The 24,290-nt window shown below is 40.1% G+C and overlaps 1 protein-coding gene across 1 annotated transcript in view; it reads left to right on the plus strand.

The window, feature by feature from the left end:
* The window catches only part of THSD7B (thrombospondin type 1 domain containing 7B), a 701,170-nt gene that overhangs the window by 276,235 nt on the left and 400,645 nt on the right, over positions 1 to 24,290 (plus strand). The window contains exon 9 of the mRNA XM_007456952.1: positions 3,214 to 3,329. Within this exon, the coding sequence (XP_007457014.1) occupies positions 3,214 to 3,329 (116 nt within the window). The remainder of the gene's footprint in view (positions 1 to 3,213; positions 3,330 to 24,290) is intronic.

Raw genomic sequence — 24,290 nt, forward strand, 5'->3', positions numbered from 1 at the left:
GGCACAGTGGTTGAGAATCTGCCTGCCAATGCAGGGGACACAAGTTCAAGCCCTGGTCTGGGAGGATCCCACATGCTGCGGAGCAACTCGCCCCGTGAGCCACAGCTACTGAGCCTGCGCGTCTGGAGCCTGTGCTCTGCAACGAGAGGCCGCGATAGTGAGAGGTCGGCGCACTGCGATGAAGAATGGCCCCCCGCTTGCCGCAACTAGAGAAAGCCCTCACACAGAAATGAAGAGCCAACACAGCCATAAATAAGAAAACCATCATTCAAAAAGACACATGCACCCCAATGTTCATTGCAGCACTATTTACAATAGCCAGGTCATGAAAGCAACCTAAATGCCCATTGACCGATGAATGGATAGAGAAGTTGTGGTACATATATACAATGGAATATTACTCAGCCATTAAAAAGAATGAAATTGGGTCATTTGTTGAGACGTGGTTGGATCTAGAGACTCTCATACAGAGTGAAGTAAGTCAGAAAGAGAAAAACAAACATCGTATATTAACTCATGTATGTGGAACCTAGAAAAATGGTACAGATGAACTGGTTTGCAGGGCAGAAGTTGAGACACAGATGTAGAAAACAAACATATGGACACCAAGGGGGGAAAGCGGCGGGGGGTGGGGATGGTGGTGTGATGAATTGGGTGATTGGGATTGACATGTATACACTGATGTGTATAAAATTGATGACTAATAAGAACCTGCTGTATAAAATAATAAATAAAATTCAAAAGTTAAAAACAAAAAAGAAAACTCAGATGAGAGGTTGGGGTAAATGACTTTGCAAACCAATTTTAACCCTACAGTTCTGATTCTCATTTTTTAATTTATCTTTTATTGGTATGTACATTATCTCAAGAGTATAGATAGGACTATATATAAAAAATAAATGTAATTTTGAAAGGTTGCCTGCAGATATATTTTAATTGAATCATGAAAAAAGAAAAAAAAAGAAATGTGATGATCCTGGGAGAGGTAGACAGCATGTAAATAGAAAGGAGGAGGAAGTTGAACCTCTAATGAAAAGGTCGACATTATTGGGAAAAGAAATGAACAAAAAGATAGTTTCACTCCTAAGAGAATATTTGGCACCTATCAGACCAGGAATCACATTTCAGGAAAGCCCTTAGTTCATGGTCTCTATAAAAGCAGTGTAACCTGAGCTTGACCTTTGCCATTGAGGGTATGATACCGTTTCTCACTTGTGGACCTAGAAGAAGAACACAGAGAAAGGGCACTATGTCACGAAGAGCTGACATTATGCCCAGTGAATATTTATTGTGAGTGCTATTAATAAAGTATAAATTGAAAAGTAGGCAATATCAGTTCCCCAAAAGAGATTAACACCACACACACACACACACACAAATAAAAACAAAAACCAAGAGACACAAGAACACTTTGGGAGGTGTTGGATATGTCTGTTACCTTGGTTGTGGAGATGGTATCACAGGTGTTTGCATATGTCCAAACTCATCAAATTATGCACATTAAATAGGTGCAGTTCTTTCTGTATCAATTATACCTCCATAAAGGTATATCTAAAGCATTTTTTAAAAAGAGATTAACACCTACTGCTAATTGAAGTGAACAAAGTCCCTGCAGAATAAGCCACCCTCCCAGAAAGCCTGAAACCAAACCAACACCGCAGGCATTTCTGAGCTATTTGTGGATGTCTGAGTGAGTGTGTCCTAGCTGGGTCCCTGCACCCCCAAGCCCTGCTGCCCCGCTGAGCACACAGGAAAATGACATTCCTCACATTGTACATTCATTTCCAGCTAGATACCAGGAGAGATTGGAGAGGAGATAGAATAAATAGCAGTTCAATTTAATTTTAGGAGCTTTCAGGGTACGAACAAAGGACTTGGGAATGAGTTCAGTGTTTTTTTCTAGTTCTACTAAAGTATGACATAAATTTTCCTTACCAGAATATCTTGTTTAAATAATGCTATTTCCTCTAAAGACACTCTTTTTTCTTTCTGTTTTTAGGTTCATTGAATTGATCTATTTGATAGACAATTTTTTGTGTGTATTAAGGATGATGAATAATAATGCCACTAATAATTAATTTATTGATAATCAATACTTTATTAAATTAGTAATCATTTAATTTATTTAATCCATGTGACTTTGGATCCATTACTTATTCTTTCAGCATCTCAGTTTATCATCTGAAAATGAAGATTATAATGCCTTTCACTGTGGTCCTTAGGAATAAATGAAAGAATGTGGGAAAAGCACTTCACTCACTGCTGACTGTCCAATACCAAAGTTCATGCTCTCAGGCTTTGTACACACTGCATCTCTGTGCTTTATAAGAAATTTATAGGAAACAGAATTTTAAAATGCAAATATAAGTTGCAGAGTGCTTTCCTGTTTTTCCTCTTAGCATATCACTGTTTTATAAGATAATAAATGTGGATTTTAGCCCCCTGCACTCATAAAAATAAGCAGATAAGCATGCAAATAAAAACAAAAACTTGCTTGCCATTTTCTGAGACTTTAGCTCTTCCAAGTGATTATGAATCCACTGACTACTTTCCTCCCAAGTCTGAACATTACATTATCAGCAAAATAGCAGAATTGAAATATTTCTCTTGTTAATGCTTGTTAGTGTGTTTGTTATTTGCAGACAAATATACTATTCTCATGTCTTGCTTATTCTAACTCATCAATTTACATGTTCTAAAAAGACACCTGCCAATTAGTTCAATATTCTAAAATCATGTTAATTATCAAATATGTATATTATTTTCAGTGGTCTTCACTGTTTTTTGTTTCCCAGTATATTCATATGTTGCCTTGTACAATATCACTGAATTGCTGTATTACCCTGGATAAAACACTTTTCAAAAAATATATCAGATTTGTCCACTCTGAAAAAAATCAAATGTTATTTGAATTCATGCAGTGGGGAGAAACTCACTTAGGATTTGTCTTTCATTGGTTTCAGCGATTGTTATTCCTTTCCTGGTCCAGTGAAAAATATTTTGGTCTCTGGATCAAGAGAGATGAAGTCTGTTTTGTGTTCTGCCTCTGGCTCTGAGCCCTTGGGCAAGTAGCTTCTCCTCCTGGGTCTTTCTTCCCACGTCTATGAAAGGAACAACAGGGTCTCAGTGTTTTCAGTTCTGAAATCCTATGGTTCTAGGCTAAACCACTTACCTTCTCCAGGAAATATTGATCTGGTCTCTTCACATTGGCAGATGTCCGGAATCTACTCGGCCGGAAACAGTACGCCCTTGCCTGCTCCCGTGCAAAAAAGACTGTCTTGTGACCGCCTTCAGTGAGTGGACGCCCTGCCCAAGGCTGTGCCAACCAGGTAGGTGGATGCTATTTTCTTAGTGTTTTCTTTCCTTCCTGATCTCCTGAATGCCTCTCCCACTGCTAAATAAGCGAGAGATGGTGGTACGGGGGCTCCCTTCCTTTCCATTTGCATGTCACCCTGGGAGCAAAGTTTGTAACATTTCTAAATGAAGTCTTGGATTTCCAGATCCATTAAGATTTGGCAGGGAAAACATATTCAGCTATTACATGCCATTATTTTACAGGTGTGCGTTGTAGGGGTCCTTATCTTCTATTAACCCTGTTGTGGCATCTTGAACAGCCATTCAAACGTGGTTCCTTATAAAGCATGAATACCATCACAGTTCCTTTGTGGCTCCTGTGTGCTTAAGCCTGACTCCAGGCATCTTCATTAGAATGTAGGGCCTTAAACACTATATGTACATCACTGATAAATATAAGCCTATAGAAGAATAGGGGCCAATATATTAAAAAGTGTTGAACAGGTACAGACATTGGCAATGTATGATTTCTATTTCTTTACTCTTAACGGTGATGCTTTATACATCTGGGTGTATTTGGAGTACAGTGATCCAGGATACTTAATAGCTATGTCCTAATAAACACACAGGAGAACCTTTGTAAAATTACTGCCTTTCTTAGAACAGGTCTTTTCCACCTACACTTTTCCATCTACACTACACACACAGTCCCGTGATGGAGCTAGTCCATGTGGAGATCCAAAAACTCCTAGTCCCAAAGTTCCGTTCTGGCCTAAGACCTAAACTTAATAACTTGGTCCATTTCCCCTAGTCTGACACCCTAGCCTTGGTCCTATGGATCATACCACTGCCATAGCAAGAAAAGGCACATCCAGGAAAAGGAAGGATGGAAGAATACTGACCCTAGTGTTCAAAGTAAAATGGGTCTCATCCACACCTCCCTGGCCTTGTCTTGGCTGTCACATCCTCTCAAGCACGGCCTGGCTCTCACTGTATCTCTGCACTGGCCTCCTGCAAGAAGGGAGAGGGAAGCATGCAGTTCTGCGAAGAGACAACCTGCCACAAAGATTGAGATTACTAACACTTTTCCTCAGAAAATTCCAGCCCTGTGCATCTAGGATCCCCCCAGTTGCTCTTTGACTCACACATCTTCGTGGCGGTGGCATGACAAATAGCCAATATTGACACAGATCTGCCTGCCACTTCAAACCACTTCTCAGTGATTGGCAAGGGGGTTGTGACAGCTCTTGGAGATTATCATCATCGGCATCTTATATTTCAGTGATGGGGCACCTGCATAAGGTTTTCTAACTGTGCCATTTCAACTGTCCTTTGTCAGTGTTAACCGAGTAGCATCCAGTAAACTTTGCTTATGTATGGAATCAGAACTAAATGTGTTGAATACAAAGGAGCTTTGAAAATACCGTGGAATATTTATCTGATCTTTTGAGGGGTGGAGATAGCAATCTTTTCCAGAGGCGCTCCAAAACTTATTTTCTTAAATGAAAATTCAAAGTAATTGATCTGGATAAACAGGGTTTGTAGAGTAGCCAGGGGAATGTCATTTCCAGACAGAGTAGGACAGAAAAGCTGTGATCTCTATTCTGAACCATTTGAAAGGTAGCATCTAGCAGGTTGGCTTTTGAAATTTTAATAGTAATGTACCTGCAAAACATTCAAGCTCTTAAAGATAAACATTGGGAAAATGCAAGTAGATAAAATAATCTATGATGATGGAGGTTTATTGAAGTTCAACTATTTCTTTTAGTTTCGTCCTCATAAGAGATTAACATAATTCTTCTGTTAAATGGTTTTAAGAAAGGAAAAGGCTGACAGTGGGAAGCAGCCGCATGGCACAGGGAAACCGGCTCGGTTCTTTGTGGCTGTCTGGAGGGGTGGGATAGGGAGGGTGGGAGGGAGGGAGACAAAGAGGGAAGAGATATGGGAACATATATATATGTATAACTGACTCACTCTGTTATAAAGCAGAAACTAACACACCATTGTAAAGCAATTATACCCCAATAAAGATGTTAAAAAAAATAAAAAAAAAAAATAAATAAAAAAAAAAAAGAAAGGAAAAGACTGAATTAAAAAGAATACCCTACTGGCAGCCAGATATTGGTGTTAGAGCTGTCAGGGTCCCCTGACACTTAAGGAGGCATATTAGTTCTGTTGAGCCCATATGCCCCAGTGGTCAGAGATTACTTCAGCTACTGCTATTGCATGCATTCTGTATTCGAGAAAATTCTCTCTGCTGCATGAGCATCTTCTCCTAGTGCTGCCTAAGGATGGAGGAATCATAGGGCATGTGAAATAATTGCTCTTCCAGCAATTTTAGATTTTACTACAACTTCCAGGGATTCAACTAGTTATTTAAATGGTTAGCATTGTAATGAAAATAGTTTTAAGCCTCTGTGGTCTCTTTTTACCTCCAGTTGTTTAAGCCTAGATAATTCTTTTCACAGCCTGGCAGCCAGCAGACCTGGAGGAGCATTGATTCAGTTTTCAGATTTCTTCCAGCTTTCCGCTTCAATACTGTTTACCCTCGTGTTTAGTTTATACTTTGGGACCAATATTTTTTTAAATAACTATGGGTTAATTAGGGGAGATGATGTTAGGGAGGAGATTATAGGAGGAAATGGTACCGTTAAATCTATGGCTCTCAAACTTTATTGATTCTGAATCACCTGGAAGCATTATTAAAATGCAGATTTTCAGCTCCATGACTAGATATTCTGACTCAGTAACTATGGGATGTTTCCAAAAATTTGTGTTGTAAGAAGCTGCCACCGAATGGTGATGTATTTCCTCCCTTAAGATAAAAAAGGATCATAGATCCATGAACAAGTGCTACTTGAACTCTGGGCATACAGCCTGTTTTTCAGCTTCTTGAATGCATCATATTCTTCCCGGCTCAAGCATGGTAGAGTATGATGGCTAAGAACAGAGGTGCTGGAGCCAGATGGCCAGGATTTTGAGTCCCAAGGTTAGCTCTGTGACAGTGGCTGCATTACTTAATCTCTCTGGTCCTCAGTTTCCTCATCTGTGAAACAGGGTTAATAACCACACCTACATATAAGGAAAGTACTTAGAGCCCTCAGTGCCTTGTGTGGGGTAGGCATGTGACAGGCAATTCTATCATCGTTCCAAGCCTTTGCACCTGCCCTGTGTGGTGCTGGAGCTGTGTTCAGCTGCGCTTCCTTCTTGGTCCTCCGACCTCTAGATCAGCAGGGACCTGCTATAGCAGCCTTTCCCCAGGAACGTTGTGTTCATCTCCTAGACCGCAGTAGACCCTCCCCATGCACCTCACTAACTAGGTCATCCCACAGCATCCTCCACATCTGCTTCATGGCACTTGCATACTTATCCTTCCTTGTTAACGTTGCCTTTGCTAGAGTGTACGTCCACAAGTGCAGGGACCACTTCTGTCATCTTCACCACTAGATCCTCTAAACCCAGCATAGTAAAGGGTATAGTTGTCACTCAATTAATATTTTTTGAATGGACAGATGTCCTGTGAAGAGAGAGAAGAGTGTGGTTTTGAATCCAGGCAGTAGATTCTCTGTTCTCGGGAACATCCTTCAAAAGATACTTCGGGAAATAGTGTTTTAAAGCAGTACTTGTCAAAATGAAATGCTTTTACAAGTGCCTGGGGGATCTAATTAAAATGTAAGTTCTAATTCAGTAGACCTGGACAGGACCTGGAATTAGACCTTTCTACAAGCTCCAAGGTGATAACCTGTGTGTTGATTACAAAGCTCCAGGTAGAGGTGGGGTTAGGCATTTTTTTAGCAAGGCAATGAAATGGTCAAAGTTATAAAGTGAAAAGAGTGGACTAGGGACAGACCAGCAGGTGGGGACACAGGTAGATTGGGGTGTGGGGTGGAGTGAAGTGGCTTAACCTAAACTGAGAGATGAAGAGAAGGATGGGCCTGAGTAGGTGGCAACCTCCACTAATGAGGATGGGGGAACTCTTTTGCACCTGTGGTTTCAGGTTGAGTCGTCAAAGTTGAGAAGAGCTTATACTCCTAGTCCCTAAATTTGGCTGCACAATGGAATCACCTAGTGATTTCTTAAATATCCCAATGCGTGGGTCCTACTCCAAGATATTACGATTTAATACGTTTTTGGTATGACCAGGGAATCACTTGATTATGTGAATCCAAAACCAAATCCATTCTAAACCTCTCAGAAAGCCAAGGTGGTTTCCCAGGGGCAGAGTGTACCAGGAGTGATTTGTGTGTTACTAATGGGTGAGTTCTAAGAGGTTTTATTTGGTTCTGGCTGTGTTCATGATCTAAAAATCCTTACAACTTAAAAGTATTCTCAAGCCATGAACAATCTCTAGCTAGTGGCTAGCCTTGCTTCCTGTCTTCTTATTCCCGTTCATCTGAGTCTCTCCTTAAAGGATGAATGGTGGTCCCACATTCTTCGAAGCAAATCAAATAACTATCAAGCTATGGCGCTCTTGTGGACTCTCCAAATTTTAAGTCCCAGTAAAAAATTAGCCAAATGATCAAGAACCATTCTTTGGTGATGTTCTTACTAATTTTTCTATTCTTCCTTCAGCCTATAACGCAAATACCTGCATAACTACTCAATACCATTTGCCTAATAATAGCTACAGTTTGTTCATCGCAGAGGTAGCCCCATGGAGTTTTTTCAATACACAGATGCCTCACCTCATCCCACGTTAGAATCTCTTCACGTTGAAGGGACCTTTGCAGTATTAAAACTCACCATAAGTGACTCTTATACGTGGGCAGGGATGAGGCACGCTCATTTAGTGCTTTATCCTTTCAGGGTATCTTCAAGTACATTTATCAATTATCATTGATAATTGTTTGCCTGGGTAGTATGGAAATTAATTATCTTGGCCACTGATCTCATAACTATCACATTTAATGTTTTTACTTTAAAGTCACAAATCAGTACTGATTTTCCAAGATTTCTCTCAAGCTACCTTTAAAGGAGCTCACTTTATATTTTCAACATTTAATAATACAAATTTCAGACATCTACATAAATTAATATAATGCTCATATAAAATATTACTGATTAATAGAATGCACTCTTATGCAGCCATCACCAAGTAAAAATTACCGTCAGCTCATGGCCACCCTTGTTTTGCTTGTTTTACTGTTATCCCCCTTTTTACTGCCAGTGGCTAATTTTGTAATGATTCCCAGATGTGTATATCACTTCCATGGAAGGGAAAAATATGTAAGAGGTAAAGTTATTAGACACTTCAGTAGATAAGATGTGGCGTATTCAAAATAGGTCTTTCTGTAAATTCCTAGAAACCATGGAGCTAATGATTAATTATTTGTCAGTCTTAATAATTGAAGGCTGAGGGAGCTCCTTTAACTTTCATCTCTAAGGGGCATGCTGGAGAGCGGTGTCATGGTAATAGGAAGGCGGAAGGCAAACTCCTGCTGGGAATTGCTAGGCAGCTTTATTTGGTGGGATCCTTTGCTCCAAACCTCCTGGAGTTACGTCTTGAGTTTCCAGTGTCAAAGACAGTAATGTTTTTTTAATGTCCATGTGGTGTACTATTTAGTGGTTCAGAACATGTCACCTCAAGTTAGCCTTCCTTGGTTCACATCCGATCTTTGCTGTACAAGTCACATTAGATGCACTTTAAACTTTGTTGTGTTTCAGTTTTCTCCTTTCTAAAATGAGATAATACTGGCACCCAGTTCATAGGATTAAATGAGAATAGGACACATGGCAGAAATTTTGATGATGATGATGATGATGTAAGTTCCTTAAGACTGGGGAACTTGTCTTTTATTTTGTTGCTATCCTGCATTATCTAGTCGTCCATGTGCTGGTATAATGCACTTGTTTCCATGTCTGTATTTTTCTTAGATTATAAAATCTAGAAGGCACATGATGGGTGTTTAGTAATTGTTGTTGAATGAATGACTAAATGAACTCCATATCTTTCCTACTACCAGTTCTAATTCCTAAAGATTTTGCTTCCATTTGGATGAAATCAAAGCAATAACAGAGTGTTCAGTGCGTCCAGGCCAATTAGGGGAAAAGGTATTGGTCATTCAGAATGTCAAATAAATGTCATAAATCACCTTTCTCTCACTCAAAGGCATACTAGCATCAGCCTCTCTCTTTACTTACTCCTTTCAAGTGCATATGGTCCCCTCCTTCCCCACTAAGGCCCATCATCTATACTTTTCTCCACCTGGGAAATAGAGGATGGAGTACTAATTTATACCCAAAGAATGAAGAGTTGGGACTTCCCTGGTGGCGCAGTGGTTAAGAATCTGCCTGCCAGTGCAGGGGACACGGGTTCAAGCCCTGGTCCAGGAAGATCCCACATTCCGCGGAGCAACTAAGCCCCTGCACCGCAACTACTGAGCCTGCACTCTAGAGCCCGCGAGCCACAACTACTGAGCCCGCACGCCACAACTACTGAAGCCTGCCCACCTAGAGCCTGTGCTCTGCAACAAGAGAAGCCACCATAATGAGAAGCCCACACACCGCAACTAAGAGTAGCGCCCGCTCGCCACAACTAGAGAAAGCCCGCATGCAGCAACGAAGACCCAACGCAGCCAAAAATTAATTAATTAATTAATTTTTAAAAATCCTAGGAATTGTTTAAAAAAAAAAAAAAGAATGAAGAGTCTATTGTGTTTGAGTAATGAAGATTTGGGGCCTGGAACACCAGCCACCAAAGTAGTGTTGAAGGCAATATAATCATCTAATGACTTTCCTTGAGAAAGTGACTTAATTTAAATCTAAGTTACAACCTCTATAAATTTTGGATGTTTTCTATTCCCAAGTGTTTTTGAAAAACTAAATAAAATAAGATGTGTATCTTACATATACATCCCAAGCCACAACCCCAATACACAGAGTATAGGTGCTTTTGTTTTTATAGGCTCCATTGGGGAGGATGTGCCCCCTTTAGTCTATAATTTAAAGCCTAGAGATCACTACATAGCCCCAGTACTCAATAAATATTCCTGAAAATTTAGTAAGAGAAATGACAAACACTTGGGCTTGTAGAAATTACAGTTCTCAACCAAGGAGTTCTGCTGATAAAATTTATAAAGACACTTTCCCTCCATTCACACATAGGAAAAAGAGAGATTAAATTCTCTTAATTTCTTTTAATATTTTTCCTCCCATTTTTTTTTCTTTGTTTGTTTTTGTTTTATTTCCCCTTAAAATGTGACGCCTTCCGCCTATCTCTTTTAAAACCCAGGGACTTCCCTGGCGGTCCAGTGGTTAAGACTCTGGGCTTCCACTGCAAGGGGGCCTTGGGTTTGATCCCTGGTTGGGAAGCTAAGATCCCGCATGCCACGCCGCGTTGCGAGGCCAAAAAAAAAATGAAAGGAGGGCTTCCCTGGTGGCGCAGTGGTTGAGAGTCTGCTTGCCGATGCAGGGGACACGGGTTCGTGTCCCGGTCCGGGAAGATCCCACATGCTGCGGAGCGGCTGGGCCCGTGAGCCAAGGCCACTGAGCCTGCACGTCCGGAGCCTGTGCTCCGCGACGGGAGAGGCCACAAAAAAAAAAAAAAAAAAAAAAAAGCTAACATACAAACAAAATCAAATCAATAAAGAAGCAGACAAAAGAATCGAATGTAGATTTGATGCATGAGGTTCTTCTGTCTTTTACACCTGTAATCCACTGTTATGCCTTCTAGTCTGCATCTAAAAGTTGCTTTCAAACACTATTTCTCTTCATTCAGCAGTCAAGCTACATTACCATAAAAAAATCCTGTGGCTCACATCGATGTTCGTAATGGTTTATTGTTAGCAAAAGTCTGTGTTTCCTTGAATGTGAATGCTCTTTGTTGTCAAAATGTTTTTACTTCCGGCTGGTTTCTTTCTCATATCTCTAGAATTCTCTTCAGATAATACAATGCAACACAATGTAATCCTTATTTCCCTATAGAGGTGAATGAGTTGCCTTTCAGAAATCAAGGTATCCATTCTAATTAGAAGTTTATTTTTAGACTTTCAGTGTACGTTCTACAAAGAAATAGAATAAATTAGTTTTGCTTTAGCTGGAGTGTTCCTTTCAGTTTATTAAATAGTTTTCTACAATTAAAAAGAATAAATTAATTATTTTTCACTTCCTTGGCTTTGGTCCAATTTTAATATGACTTTCAATGAAAGTGTGGTTTCAGGAGGTTTTGACTCATTGGTTTTTGACTCATGGTGGTAGATTTATGAATGATTCAATTTGTATTACTAAAACAAAGCCTAGAGTTAGAGTTAAATGTTGTGATCTTAATATGTCAACTTGGAACTACAGATTTTATAAGTCAGCTTGCTTCCTAGGGTTTTCTTATCCTATGTGAAGAGGCTACCTCAGCAATAGTTGCTCAGTTGGGAATACCCACGTTGTCCTCTGATTCATACTTTGCCTTCCTTGGGTAAATTGTAGGATTTGTGAGTACTCAAGCTCAAGCCACAAAAATTGTTAATTTTATAAACAGAAGATACTTAGTGGTGTGTATGTGTATGTGTGTGTGTGTGTGCACATATGTGTGAGGAGAAAATGGGAGAGAGAGGGAGAAAGAGAGAGAGACACACTCTTCTAACAGGACAATAATAGAGTTTAGTAAATATATATTGTATTACATTGCATGGAATATGAAATAACATTTTACATGACCAACAAGCTCACATGGGGTTTTAGACTTTGTGGGGGGTGTCTATCTTTTCTCACCTATTTCCCCCCTCCCAAATTCAGTAACAATTGAGTTCGTCAAAGCAGAGGAAGATCAAAATATTAGCTCATTCTCAACCCCAGAATTAGACAGACTTAACTACCAGATCACAGCCCCTGCTGGACACCTAAAAACTTGAATGAGCCTGGCTAAAAACAGATCAGAATATGTGCATCCTCCGAGCAGATGTATCCCGAAGAAAGAGAAGGCGAGAGAAAGAAGAGCCATGTCTGTGCACTACTTTCTCCCAAAGTCATGATTTAGGGGCCACTTATCCTTCCAAAGGAGACATAAGTACGGGAGGGAGAGAGGGTCCAGGGATAATGAGGGCTGTAGAAGTGGATCTCCCCTCACATGGTCGAAATCATCAGGAGGCTCCACCCTCACCGTCTCTTTCTAATAAGCGACTTTGTGAACTCAGGCCCTACCTTCCACTGTTTAAATTCCTGTGGTTATGCTCACCTCCTTTCTTTTTTTAAAAAAAATTTTTTTTGGCTGTGCCGTGCAGCTTGTTGGATCTTAGTTCCTCAGCTAGGGATTGAACCCGGACCCTCAGCAGTGAAAGCGTGCAGTCCTAACCACTGGACCACCAGGGAATTCCCTGGCCTCCTTCCTGACCAAGCTTGCTCTATCTTGCTCAGACTTTCATTTGCTATTCCTTCTCCCTAAAGTGTTCTTCTCCCAGCCTTTAGCATGGGTGCCTTTTGATCAACGCTTTGTTTTCAGTTCAAATGCCATATCTCAGAGAGTCTTTGTCTGACTACCTTAGAAATCACCTTCTTCCCCTTCTCTTTCTTGTTCATCACCCCATGTTAGTTTCCTCACTGCACTGCCCAGTCTCCCAGCTAGAACATAAGCTCTATGTCTTGTTCACTGTTTAGAAACACATAAACTCTTTGTCTTGTTCACTGTTTAGAAACTCATAAGCTCTTTGTCTTGTTCACTGTTTAGAAACACTGAAACGCTGCCGCAAAGTAAGTGCCTAAAGCGCTATTGAATGAATGATAATGGATGAAGGTATCATTCATTCAGGGAAGCTTTGCATAGGGCTGACTATACCAAGTTTTGTGCCAACTGCTAGTAGCATTAAGATGAATAAGATGAGGTTACTTTAATCGGGGGGCTTTTTATTAGGGGATTTAAGTATGTAAACATATTCTTTTATAACAAGAATGAGCACAGGGTATTAAGTAGCCAGGAGGAGGGTGTCTTGCTTTAGCTAAGTGGTTAGAGGAGACAAGATTTGGTAGATCAGGAGTTTCCAGGTAAACATGGACTACAAGTATCTTAAAGACAGAAGAGGGGATGTGTGTGAAGCGGCTTGGCAGCACGAAAATCCATTTTAATTAAATGAGTTACAGGTAGCTTGTGATGCTTGAGTTGCATAGTTCATATGGGAGAGTGATAAGAAATAGGGCTAGAGAGACATGCAGGAGCCAGCTCATGAAGAGATTTGTGCCTTTCTAAGAAGTATGGACATTACATGGAATTCTGATAGACAAGTTAAATTTTAAGCATGGGTGTGATAAAATCAGGCTCGTGTTTTAGGGAAAAAAAATAGTACAGAAAATAATGAAGTTAAACAGCATTGGAAACCATTGGGAAAAGTATGAGGCTATTCAATTATCTGGCCAAGAAATGAGGAGAATCTGTTTTCTTGAATCAAAATAAAATGTGTAGGTAAGCGTATAAATTTCCATAACTCAACATTGTTTAATAGCATGTCTTCATGACCCGGTGTGTACTGATTGCTGCGCCCATCCTGTGGAGTTCACGTAACTGGATTATTATGTAAATCCTTTCTGGCTCAAGATATTTCAGTGCTAAGAGAGAAACACACAGTAAGCAACTGTCATCTCCAGGATGGAGCAAACCCTTCCTAGTCACCTCTCTGAGTATATATACTTCCAAGGAGTAAAATGAGCCCAAAGACAAAGAGGTTCTCACTAATTCACCACATTACCATCATCTGTTCTTATCAGGGACCAGCAATATAATTTGCAGGGCCCAATGCGAAATGAAAACGTGGGTGCCTTACTCAAAAATTACTAACACTTTTTAGCTGCAGGAGAGCATTAAACCAAGAGCCCCACTGAGCCTGTGTGAACCCGCACGGATCATATGCCCATGATGCTGGTCCTGGTGCTCATAGGCTTCCTCTAGGGGCCAAGGATCCTAACTGACTTGGAGTTTTGATTCCTGGGAACAGTTGTCATATCCCATGACTATGACATTAACCCAGATTATTGGATTACTGTTGTATTGGATTGAAATTCTTGCAGGTGGCTGAGAATGTTGAAGGAGCAGAGGGATTTGGAACAAAGTGGGGGAGGGTGACAGCAAAGCAAAGCAGGTAAGAACACAGGCTCAGGCCCAGACTGCTTGGGTTTCACGTCTTCTCTATCACTTTACTGGCACCTTGGACAAGGTACCAGACCTCTCGGTGCCTCCATTTTCTGACCTCAAAAATGGGAATGATGAGAGTAACTGTGGTTTAGGATTGTTATGAGGATTGAGTTGATTCATGTAAAACACTTGGCAAGTGAATGAAACAGGGTTAAGCGCTTGGGTCTTTTTTCTTATTATTTTGGAGATTGTATTCTGGAGAGTGAAGCTTACTTGGTTCCGTGTAATGTGAATATTACCATTCAGGGTACTGTTTGTCATTCATTGAGCAGAAATACTTAATTTCAACGTAGTTAAATTTACCAATCATTTACTTTATGGTTTTCATTTTTGTGTTTTAAGATATTTTTTCCTATCCCAAAGACATAAAGTTTTTCCCTATCTTTACCTTTGGAAAATTTTACATATGTCTGTAATAATTCATTTTATGTATGATTTTAGATAAGAATCCAATTTCTTTTTCCATGCGGAGGCACTGACCTTTTCTATCTTCCCTTTACACCCCGGTATACCCAGTGATCTAGCCACTCTTTTCTCCCTTGCTCTTTCTGGAATTTGACTCTGGGCCTTTGCAAATATTATTCACTCCGCCTAGACTTCTCTTTCCTTACATATTATACAGATGACCCCCCCAACCTCCTTCATGTTCCAGCTCAAATATTCCCTTTTCATTGAGGCTTTTAAAAAAGTTTAAAATTACCCCCTAACACACACACACATTCCCTAGCACTCCCTTCTACATTTTGCTTTGTTCTGTTTTGTTTTTGGTTTTTTGCACATCATTTAATTGCCATATGAAACACTAAATATTTGACAATTATTTTTTATTTGTCTCCCTCCACTAGAATATAAAGTCTATGAGTACAGGAATAATGTTTTTCTTTTGCTGTATTCTCAATTTCTAGAACAGTATCTCCTCCCTAGAGGATTTCAGTATTCCACTTCCAGAATAATCCAGAACACCTTATGAACAGTTATGTCTTATGTATTCTTCTTCCAGATAGAATAGTGAAAATTCCAGCTCCACATGTATATTAATTGTAGGCATCTGATTAGCAAATCTCTGGGTGACTTCTTTTTTTTCTATTCCTTCTAGAATCAAGGCCAAGACAGACAAGCACCCCACTTTTCTCTCTGTCTAAACAGGTGACTTCCTAGTCCACACACTAAGGGATTCAGGCTTTGTGTGCGCGTGCTCACACACGTGCACGTGTGTGTGTGTGTGTGTGTGTGTGTGTGTGTGTGTGCGTGTGTGTGTGTGTAGGGGAGAATAGTCTGGCCACAGGCTTTGTCTCTTGTTCCCTGATTTATGACATCCATTAAAAGCCAGGCTCTTACCATCAGCAATGGAGAAATTTTCCCAAAAGCCAGTACTCCAAAATTTTTCCTTAATGTCCAATTTTTAAACAATGCGTTCATAAAATATTTTTAAATCATTTCAAAGAGAATTGCAAAGGAAACAAAAAGAAAAGGAGGAGGCTCCTATAGGACATATCAGCCAATTGTAACCCAATTAACAACTGGACCCAAATTGCAGCTTAATGACAGTTGAGTGTTTATAAGTATTTTAGGGTAATTGGTATTAATATTTCTATGTATGACAGTGTTCCTATGGTTTTGTTTAAAAAAGAACCCTTATCTTTTATAAATCTATCCTGAAATATTTACAGATGAAATTATATGATATCAGAATGTTCTTTGAAATAATTTGGGTGTGAATGAGTGGGTAGGGGTATAGATGAAACAAGCTTGGCATGTAATTATTGCAGCTGATGGATGGATACATTGGGTGTATTTAATATGTTTGAAAATTTCCAAAATTTAAAAAGATAAACATTTTCAAATGAATTAAAAAACAAACTTCTCCAGCAATCTATTTTTTTTCTATGCCAGCAGAGTTTCTCCAGACATGTTCTCTGCCTCATGGGTAGAAGCTAATATCTCCAACTTCCCTTTTAAGAAAATAAATATTTGGTCAATGTTTATATGTTCGTGCAGACATGACTGTCACTCATTCATCCTTTTATTTATTCAGCAATCATTCATTAGTTGTCCACCAGGTTTTACATGCTACAACAAGACCTGAGGAGGCTTACTCTGTGGAGGCAGAAAGAGGCAAGAAGACAATAGGATGCAGCGCGGATTTTGTAGAAGCAGGGAAGGAAGCATGGCGGCAGGGCCCCTTGGCTGAGGGTTGGGTGGGAAAGACTTGAAAGAGATGATCCTCTGTTGGGTCTCAAAGGAAGCTGAGGGGTTATATAGATGAAGAGGGAGAGGAAATGCACTTACCCTATCCTCCACACTAACCTGTCTACCAGTTAACAATTTTATGTACTTACCGGATGCCAAACGCTGAACTAACGCCTTCACATCCATCCCTTTATCTAATTCTTCTTCTTCAAAGTCCCAAATAAGGTATTCTAATTATTTCCCTTTGAGACACCAGGAGATAAGTAATTTTCCCAAGTTCACAAACCTGGGATTCTAGATTCCCTGATTCTAAAGTTAGTGTTGTTATTCCATCAACACTTAGCCAAAAAAGGAATTTCGAAACCTAGTGACTTTAGGTTGACACTGCAAAACAAAACAGCAAGACGGGTGATAGCATGTACCTCATGCGTAAAAGGGATAATTAGTGTTAATATTTATAGTTGAATGAAAAACTTTATTTCAGTCGGTTTGCCTTCACACTTATTTTTCTTTAACTTTTTCTACCACGATTCCCAAACCAAAAAGTTTAATATCATAACTGATATTAATGTGTGATTGACTCCCCACAGGTTACATTTCAGGTAAATTAATTTTTACATGTAGACACATCCTGGAAAGGGTGTTGCAGAAAGTTGCAGAAACCAGGATTTATGTGGTTGAGCCATCACGAGCGATGGTGCATTTACAACATAGCAGACTCCATCCATACAGCAAATGGCCAAGTGATACATTTCACTCTTGTAAAAAGTTTGGAGGATCTGAGGTGCTGAAGTTTCTAGCTGAAGTTTCTATCTCTGAAGCCTCTGAAGTTTGTGCCCCTGAGTTGTGTTCTTACTGTGCTATGAAACATGAGCTTGACCTGGAAACCCTTCTGTCCTTTAGCTGTCAGCACAATACTGGGCATGAATATCATCCTTTCATGCCCATGAAAGCGTAAAGCATTAACGGGATAGGGCAGCATGTATTTATCTAAAAGTATTTTTCTAATATATAAATCTGGATCCATGCCTAATAATGATGGCAACATCTTGAGCTTGTATCTTAGATTACATCTGTGCCCCCCCCCCCCAAAAAGCCTGCCTGTATACAGTGCAGTATGGCGTTGCAGTGTAGTTTAGTCTTAATCCTGACGGAGTGGAGCACATTAGGTAGCCCTGTGGCAGGCAGCCTCTAGACATTTCATCTGCTAAAATGAAAAGGGGTCAGGTTGAGGGGAAAACAAATCCCTGTCATTCCCTCACACACTGGCAAAAAGAAAAGACAAGTGCAACACGTCATTATAGTGTTGTTAACCCTCCTCCTTTATAGCACACATTTCCAATTATACCCATTATGACATACTTAGCTAGAGGGCAGGTTGCATTTTTTAAATGTGCTGAGAGCAGTAATGATTTAGCTGGTGCTCATTTGTTTTCTATTGCTTGGTTAAGCATGCTGCATTATCTTTCCTATTTTGCATATTGGACGAATACGACATGTTAGCTCTCCAAGAGCTAAATCAAGGGTTCTCTGCCCTGGAGATTTTTTAAATAGTTGCTTGGACTCCACCCATGAGATATTCTGATTTAAATGGTTTGGATTGAGGGGCATTAGGAGTCTATAAAAGCACCCTTTCAGATTCTAATATGCAGCCAGGGTTAAGGACCACATGGACTAAATTGACAGCTAGATTAACTGTGTAAGAGTTAGTTTCGATATTTAGAGAGAGGAAGGGCCAGTCACTATTTGTAAGGTTAGCTCTCCAAATTGGAGACGTTTTAAGTGCTTTGGTGGTTGAGGATAGGAAGTAGAGGACACTGGAGATAGTCCCTAGAAATTAGAACTATTGCCTAGGCTTCTGTGAGTGCCTCTGCCATAGAAGAAAAATGTTTACTTGCCTTGACTGTCATCCTGATGGTTTATGCAGATATAAACATGAGCTGCTCCTTTTGAAATCTGTATTAAAGGCTTGCATTAAGCTTAGTGGCCATATATATCTGTGGCTTAGTGGCCACATATATATCTGTATGTGTGTGTGTGTGTATATATAATTTACAAAATGCTTTAAATCTCATTCAATTAGGCATTCCTAGCAACTATCCTGTGAGTTGGCTCAACAGTATTACCCACATAGGACAAGCAAGAAAATTGAAGCTCTAAAAGGTTAAGTGCAGTGCCCAGGGTCATACAGCAATTTGGTAATGAGCTGGGCTTAGAAATCAGAGCCTTGGAGGACTTGTCTATTTCCAGAGCCATTGAATTTGGCCTCTGCTGCAAAGTGAATGATGATTATGAAAATTTAAGAATATAGAATACATTTTTTTCAGGCAACATTTCAAAATGAAAGATGTATATGAGTATCCTGGAACCTTTTTTTTTTTTTTTTTTTAACATTCCTGGGAAGTTGAGCAGGAAAGCTTTGCGATTTTGTTTAATTTCATCCATATATAGACAGGCTCAGTGTTCATTTTGAAGTACTTGGAGGTCTCAGCTGGTAGGGAATTCTGGGGGAGGAGGCTGCTCTTGATGTATTTGCTCTATATATAGAAGACCGAGATGGATAGGAAGGACGTAGATGAAAACTTCCTATTCATAGTTCTTCTATGGCATTGCATTTTCACCACTTCAGCCCTCCATTCCTCCTTGAGCAAAGAGAGAACATACCAGATTGATGGCCTTTGGATAGTAAATACAACGTTTATACTATCATTTCTGAATGTTTATAAAACTATAAAGAACTTCTACATTATTATCCATCCATCATGTTTCATTTCTGCTTCACTGGGGAGATTTTTTCCCCCACATCTCTATTGGAGTATAATTGCTTTATAATATTGTGTTAGTTTCTGCTGTACAATAAAGTGAATCAGCTATATGTATACATATATCCCCATATCCCCTCCCTCTTGAGCCTCCCTCCCTCCCTCCCACCCTCCCTATCCCATCCTTCTAGGTTGTCACAAAGCACCGAGCTGATCTCCCTGTGCTGTGCGGCCACTTCCCACTAGCCATCGATTTTACATTTGGTAGTGTATATATGTCAATGCCACTCTCTCACTTCATCCAGCTTCCACTTACCCCCTGTGTTCTCAAGTTGGTTCTCTACATCTGTGTCTTTATTCCTGCCCTGCCACTAGGGCAGTTTCCATATATGTGCGTTAGCATACAGTATTTGTTTTTCTCTTTCTGACTTACTTCACTCTGTATGACAGACTCTAGGTCTATCCACCTCATTACAAATAACTCAATTTCATTCCTTTTTATGGCTGAGTAATATTCCATTGTATATATGTGCCACATCTTCTTTATCCATTCATCTGTAGATGGACAGTTAGGTTGCTTCCATTTCCTGGCTATTGTAAATAATGCTGCAGTGATCATTGTGGTACATGACTTTTTGAATTATGGTTTTCTCTGGGTATATGCCCAGTAGTGGGATTGCTGGGTCTTATGGTAGTTCTATTTTTAGTTTTTAAAGGAACCTCCATACTGTTCTCCATAGTGCCTGTATAAGTTTACATTCCCACCAACAGTGCAGGAGGCTTCCCCTGGGGAGATTTAATAATGCATGTATGTATACTTCAGTATAACACACAGCACCGACATGTGTCTCCTCCATATATAGCAGATACCTGATAAATATTTATCAGTGATGACAACACTGTATGTGGTAAGTGTTTCCTTCTGAGAACTCAGATGTCACAGTATTTCTCCAAATTTAAGTGGGAGACAGTTGAGTTGGTGAATCCTCGTTTGGTACTTTTTTTAAAAAGGAAATGAGCTTTGAATCTCAAAAATGGTTGTGAATAAGCTAGAAATGGGTATTCTCTTGTATATAATGAATCAGTAGATAGAATCTACTTTTTAGGGGATTTGATGTTCAAGAAACTCAGGCTGCCTAACATCCTACTTTAATCTCTGTTTGTCTGTAGAATGGACTTGGAGACAGACTTCTTAATGACCATTTGGAATTTTTGCCAAATGAAACTTGTTTTCTCCTTATATTCTTGCACAGTTTGATTCAATGCCAGTTTTCTTTAGTTACATAGCATCTATGTGTGATGTTTCTATCATAACAACACATATCGTAGCTCTAGTCGATGATTTTGAGGTAAGCCTTATACTCTACTATCCCTTTAATTTTTAATTTAATGATTCATAAGCAAGTGTGTTTGGGGCACAAAACAGTTTTCTTGGGCTGCATGAACTGCTATCTCAAGCAGAATTCTGTGGCAAGAAGCAATAAGATCCAGTGATCAGATTGAATTGATAAGAACAGCAGTGCAGTCTACTTTTTCCACACATTTGAAATGCAACCCTTTGGTGCAGTGAGAAGCAAAATGTGCTTGTTCCTTGCATTCATATGGGAGTGATGGTCTTTTTCTGAGTGATCATGTAATTTTTTATACAAAATGAGGCCTTTCTGAAAGTGAGTAGATGAGCTATTAATGTTTAAGTCAGGATAACAAGCATTAACTAGGATTACCCTGAGCAACCAGGATGTTTGATCACCCTACCCATCCCTCTCCAGTGTTATCAGAAGGCGGCTGGTGCCAACTGCCTTGCAGTTGGAGTTTAATTTACCAGAAACGTGGAAGGATTTCAAGCCACTCATGGTCTACCTTTAGATGCTCAGAACATGAATGCGACCCAGAACTGAATAGAAGACCATTTTTTCACATCTTTCTTTTAATTAGAAAGAGCCTCAACTATTGAAGCTTTTCTCCTACTATTTTTCAAAACCTTTCTTCTCACCTTCTCTCATGAACTTTTACTATGCTGGAAAAGACTCCCTGTACCACACAGCGTGGACATGCTTTACATGCAGTATCTCATTTAATCCTCAAAGAAATCATATGAAATAAAAACTTATCTTTGGCCTGTTTTATAGCCAAGGGAGCTGAGGCTTAGGGTGTTTAAAGGAACTGTCTGAAATCTAATAGGCACTAGAGTTGTAACTCCACCCCAGGAAGTATTTAATGTGTGGTTGTTTACATGATATGGATCTTAAAATACCACTGGTGCCATCCTTCTGCTTCAAGATTGATTCATTAGAGAGGAATGATCAATAGAATTTTGGGTTTGTTTGTTTAATGGTGAACAGGACGTGTAAGTGGGGAGGAGAAAAGGGTGTCAGGTGGGAATCAAGAGTTACAAGGCGATAAGCCTGGAAGGATATTGGTGCCTAGAAGCAGAGTGGGTTACTGAAATCCTATTAGTAATTAGAGACAATTGTAATTAGACCTATTAGTAATTGAGACAATTGAGAAACAAGGGAAAGCCAGAGAGGTCATTTTTTATAAACGTACCATCAGAATTCTGCAGATTGTTGTTGGAATGACTTCTGTGCATTGCTGTTACCTATCCATCCTGTATCTACTTTGCACATCCTCTTGCCTTTAGGAGAATCTTCAACCCTGCCTTCCTGTCAGATAGTGCTTATACTCACTGTGCTCTGCCAGGCTCTACTTGCTCTCTACTCTCACATTTCAAATCAACTGGAAATTTAGAGGTTCAGTTCTTTACTTAAATCATTGACTGAATAACCCTGGTATCAGGACTCAACACCCATGACTCTTCAATTCAGTGTAATGTGTTCCAGCTTACCTGGCTGTGAATACCCAGAGGTACTCTTTATGCACCGTTTCCTCCACCTTGGCTACCATCTTTCTGGGAAAGACTTCACAGAGAATCTATAAATATCCCTCAGTGTTTGTAGCCCACTTATATATTTCCTTTATGAAATATGGCTCTTGATCTATAAGTTGCCATCTTTTCTAAATGTTAACTTCGTTTGACTATAATTAATAACTTCAGTTAAATTATGCCTGATGACTCATTAATGATAAATATGCATAAAATAAAATTGAATGTAGACTAGTGGTTTATTAGACGTAATCATGCTTGAGCGGCTGTTTATGTTTGGGAACAGGCACTTCAATTTATTGTTACTTTTCATAATGAGGTTGAAAGCATCACTCACAAAACCCTACAAACATTGCTTTTATTGATACTTGAAGCCTTCTGCCAACAGGGTACTGTTGAAGAATCAATTAGAAAAGAAAAGGTATCTCTTGGGAATAACAAAGAACCTGCAATGTGAACTACTACTTGGAATGCCCCTTTCTTTCTCTTCATCTTACTATAAAGTCTCTTTTATTAAAAAATCATGGGTTTTGATGTCTATTTAGCTGAGATTTTAATCCTAGGTAGGTGATTTTTGTGGAAATTATTTACCTCTTCTACCCTCTATTTTCACATCTGCAAAATGGGTATTGTGACAATAATAATGATAATAATAAAAATAACAATAGTAATAATACCAACCTCATAAAGTGTTGTAATAATAAAATGAGAGAGTATATGCAAAATGCCTAGAAGTGGATCTGATATATATTAAGGTGATAATTCTAGGAAATTTCTAATACTTTTTAGATACATATGTAATACAAATGTTTTCCACCTGCAAAGCCACGGTCTTCGCCTCTCTGTATACTTCCCAGAAATCATTTTCTTCTTGTGTATTCAAAGGAAAGGGAGACATTGACATCGCTTCCTGAGAGCTTTTACTTGGCCTTTTGCTCATCCTCTCTTGTCTGCTTCAAACCATGATGTTGGGTGCTATCAGGGGCATCCACTTCCTTTCTTGCTAATTAAGTCTCAGATTTCTGGAATGATTGTCCTACTTTGATACAAAACTGCTGCCCTTGTGCTGGCTTCAAAATACAGGTGTGAGAAGGGACTTCCTTGGTGGTCCTAGTCGACTTCCCTAGTGGTTAAGAATCCACACTTCCAATTCAGGAGGCATGGGTTCGATCCCTGGTTGGGGAACTATGATGCCACATGCCATGCAGTGCAGCCAAAAAATTAAAACAACAATACAATGTGAAAAGACTATATTGGCTACTTCATCCCAAGTGTAGAGGCTGCGTGCCCTTGAGTTTCCTATGACACTTGCAAAACGACGTCTGTTCTGCGTAACCAACTCTTCTATAGGTTTGGTCATAATTTGAGGCACTTTACATCATAGGGAGGGGAAGAATCCCTTTAAAACTGAATGCTGGGAGATTTGAGAAGATGGCGGAAGAGTAAGACGCGGAGATCACATTCCTCCCCACAGATACATCAGAAATACATCTACATGTGGAACAACTCCTACAGAACACCCACTGAACACTGGCAGAAGACCTCAGACCTCCCAAAAGGCAAGAAACCCCCCCCACATAACTGGGTAGGGCAAAAAAAAAAAGAATAAACGGAGACAAAAGAATAGGGACGGGACCTGCACCTCTGGGAGGGAGCTGTGAAGGAGGAAAGGTTCCCACACACTAGGAAGCCTCTTCGCGGGCAGAGACTGCAGGTGACGGAGGGGGAAAGCTTCGGAGCCGTGAAGGAGAGCGCAGCCACAGGGGTGCGGAGGGCAAAGCGGAGAGATTCCTGAACAGAGGATCGGTGCCGACCGGCACTCGCCGGCCCGAGAGGCTTCTCTGCTCCCCCGCCGGGGCGGGCGGGGCTGGGAGTTGAGGCTCGGGCTTCGGGTCGGTCGGAGCTCAGGGAGAGGACTGGGGTTGGCAGAGTGAACACAACCTGGAGGGGTTACTGCACCACGGCTAGCCGGGAGGGAGTCCAGGAGAAATCTGGAGCTGCCAAAAAGGCAAGAGACTTTTTCTTCCCTCTTTGTTGCCTGGTGCGCGAG

Source organism: Lipotes vexillifer, unplaced genomic scaffold (genome assembly GCF_000442215.2).
Source record: "Lipotes vexillifer unplaced genomic scaffold, Lipotes_vexillifer_v1.1 scaffold1211, whole genome shotgun sequence".
In the NCBI taxonomy this organism is placed as follows: domain Eukaryota; kingdom Metazoa; phylum Chordata; class Mammalia; order Artiodactyla; family Lipotidae; genus Lipotes; species Lipotes vexillifer.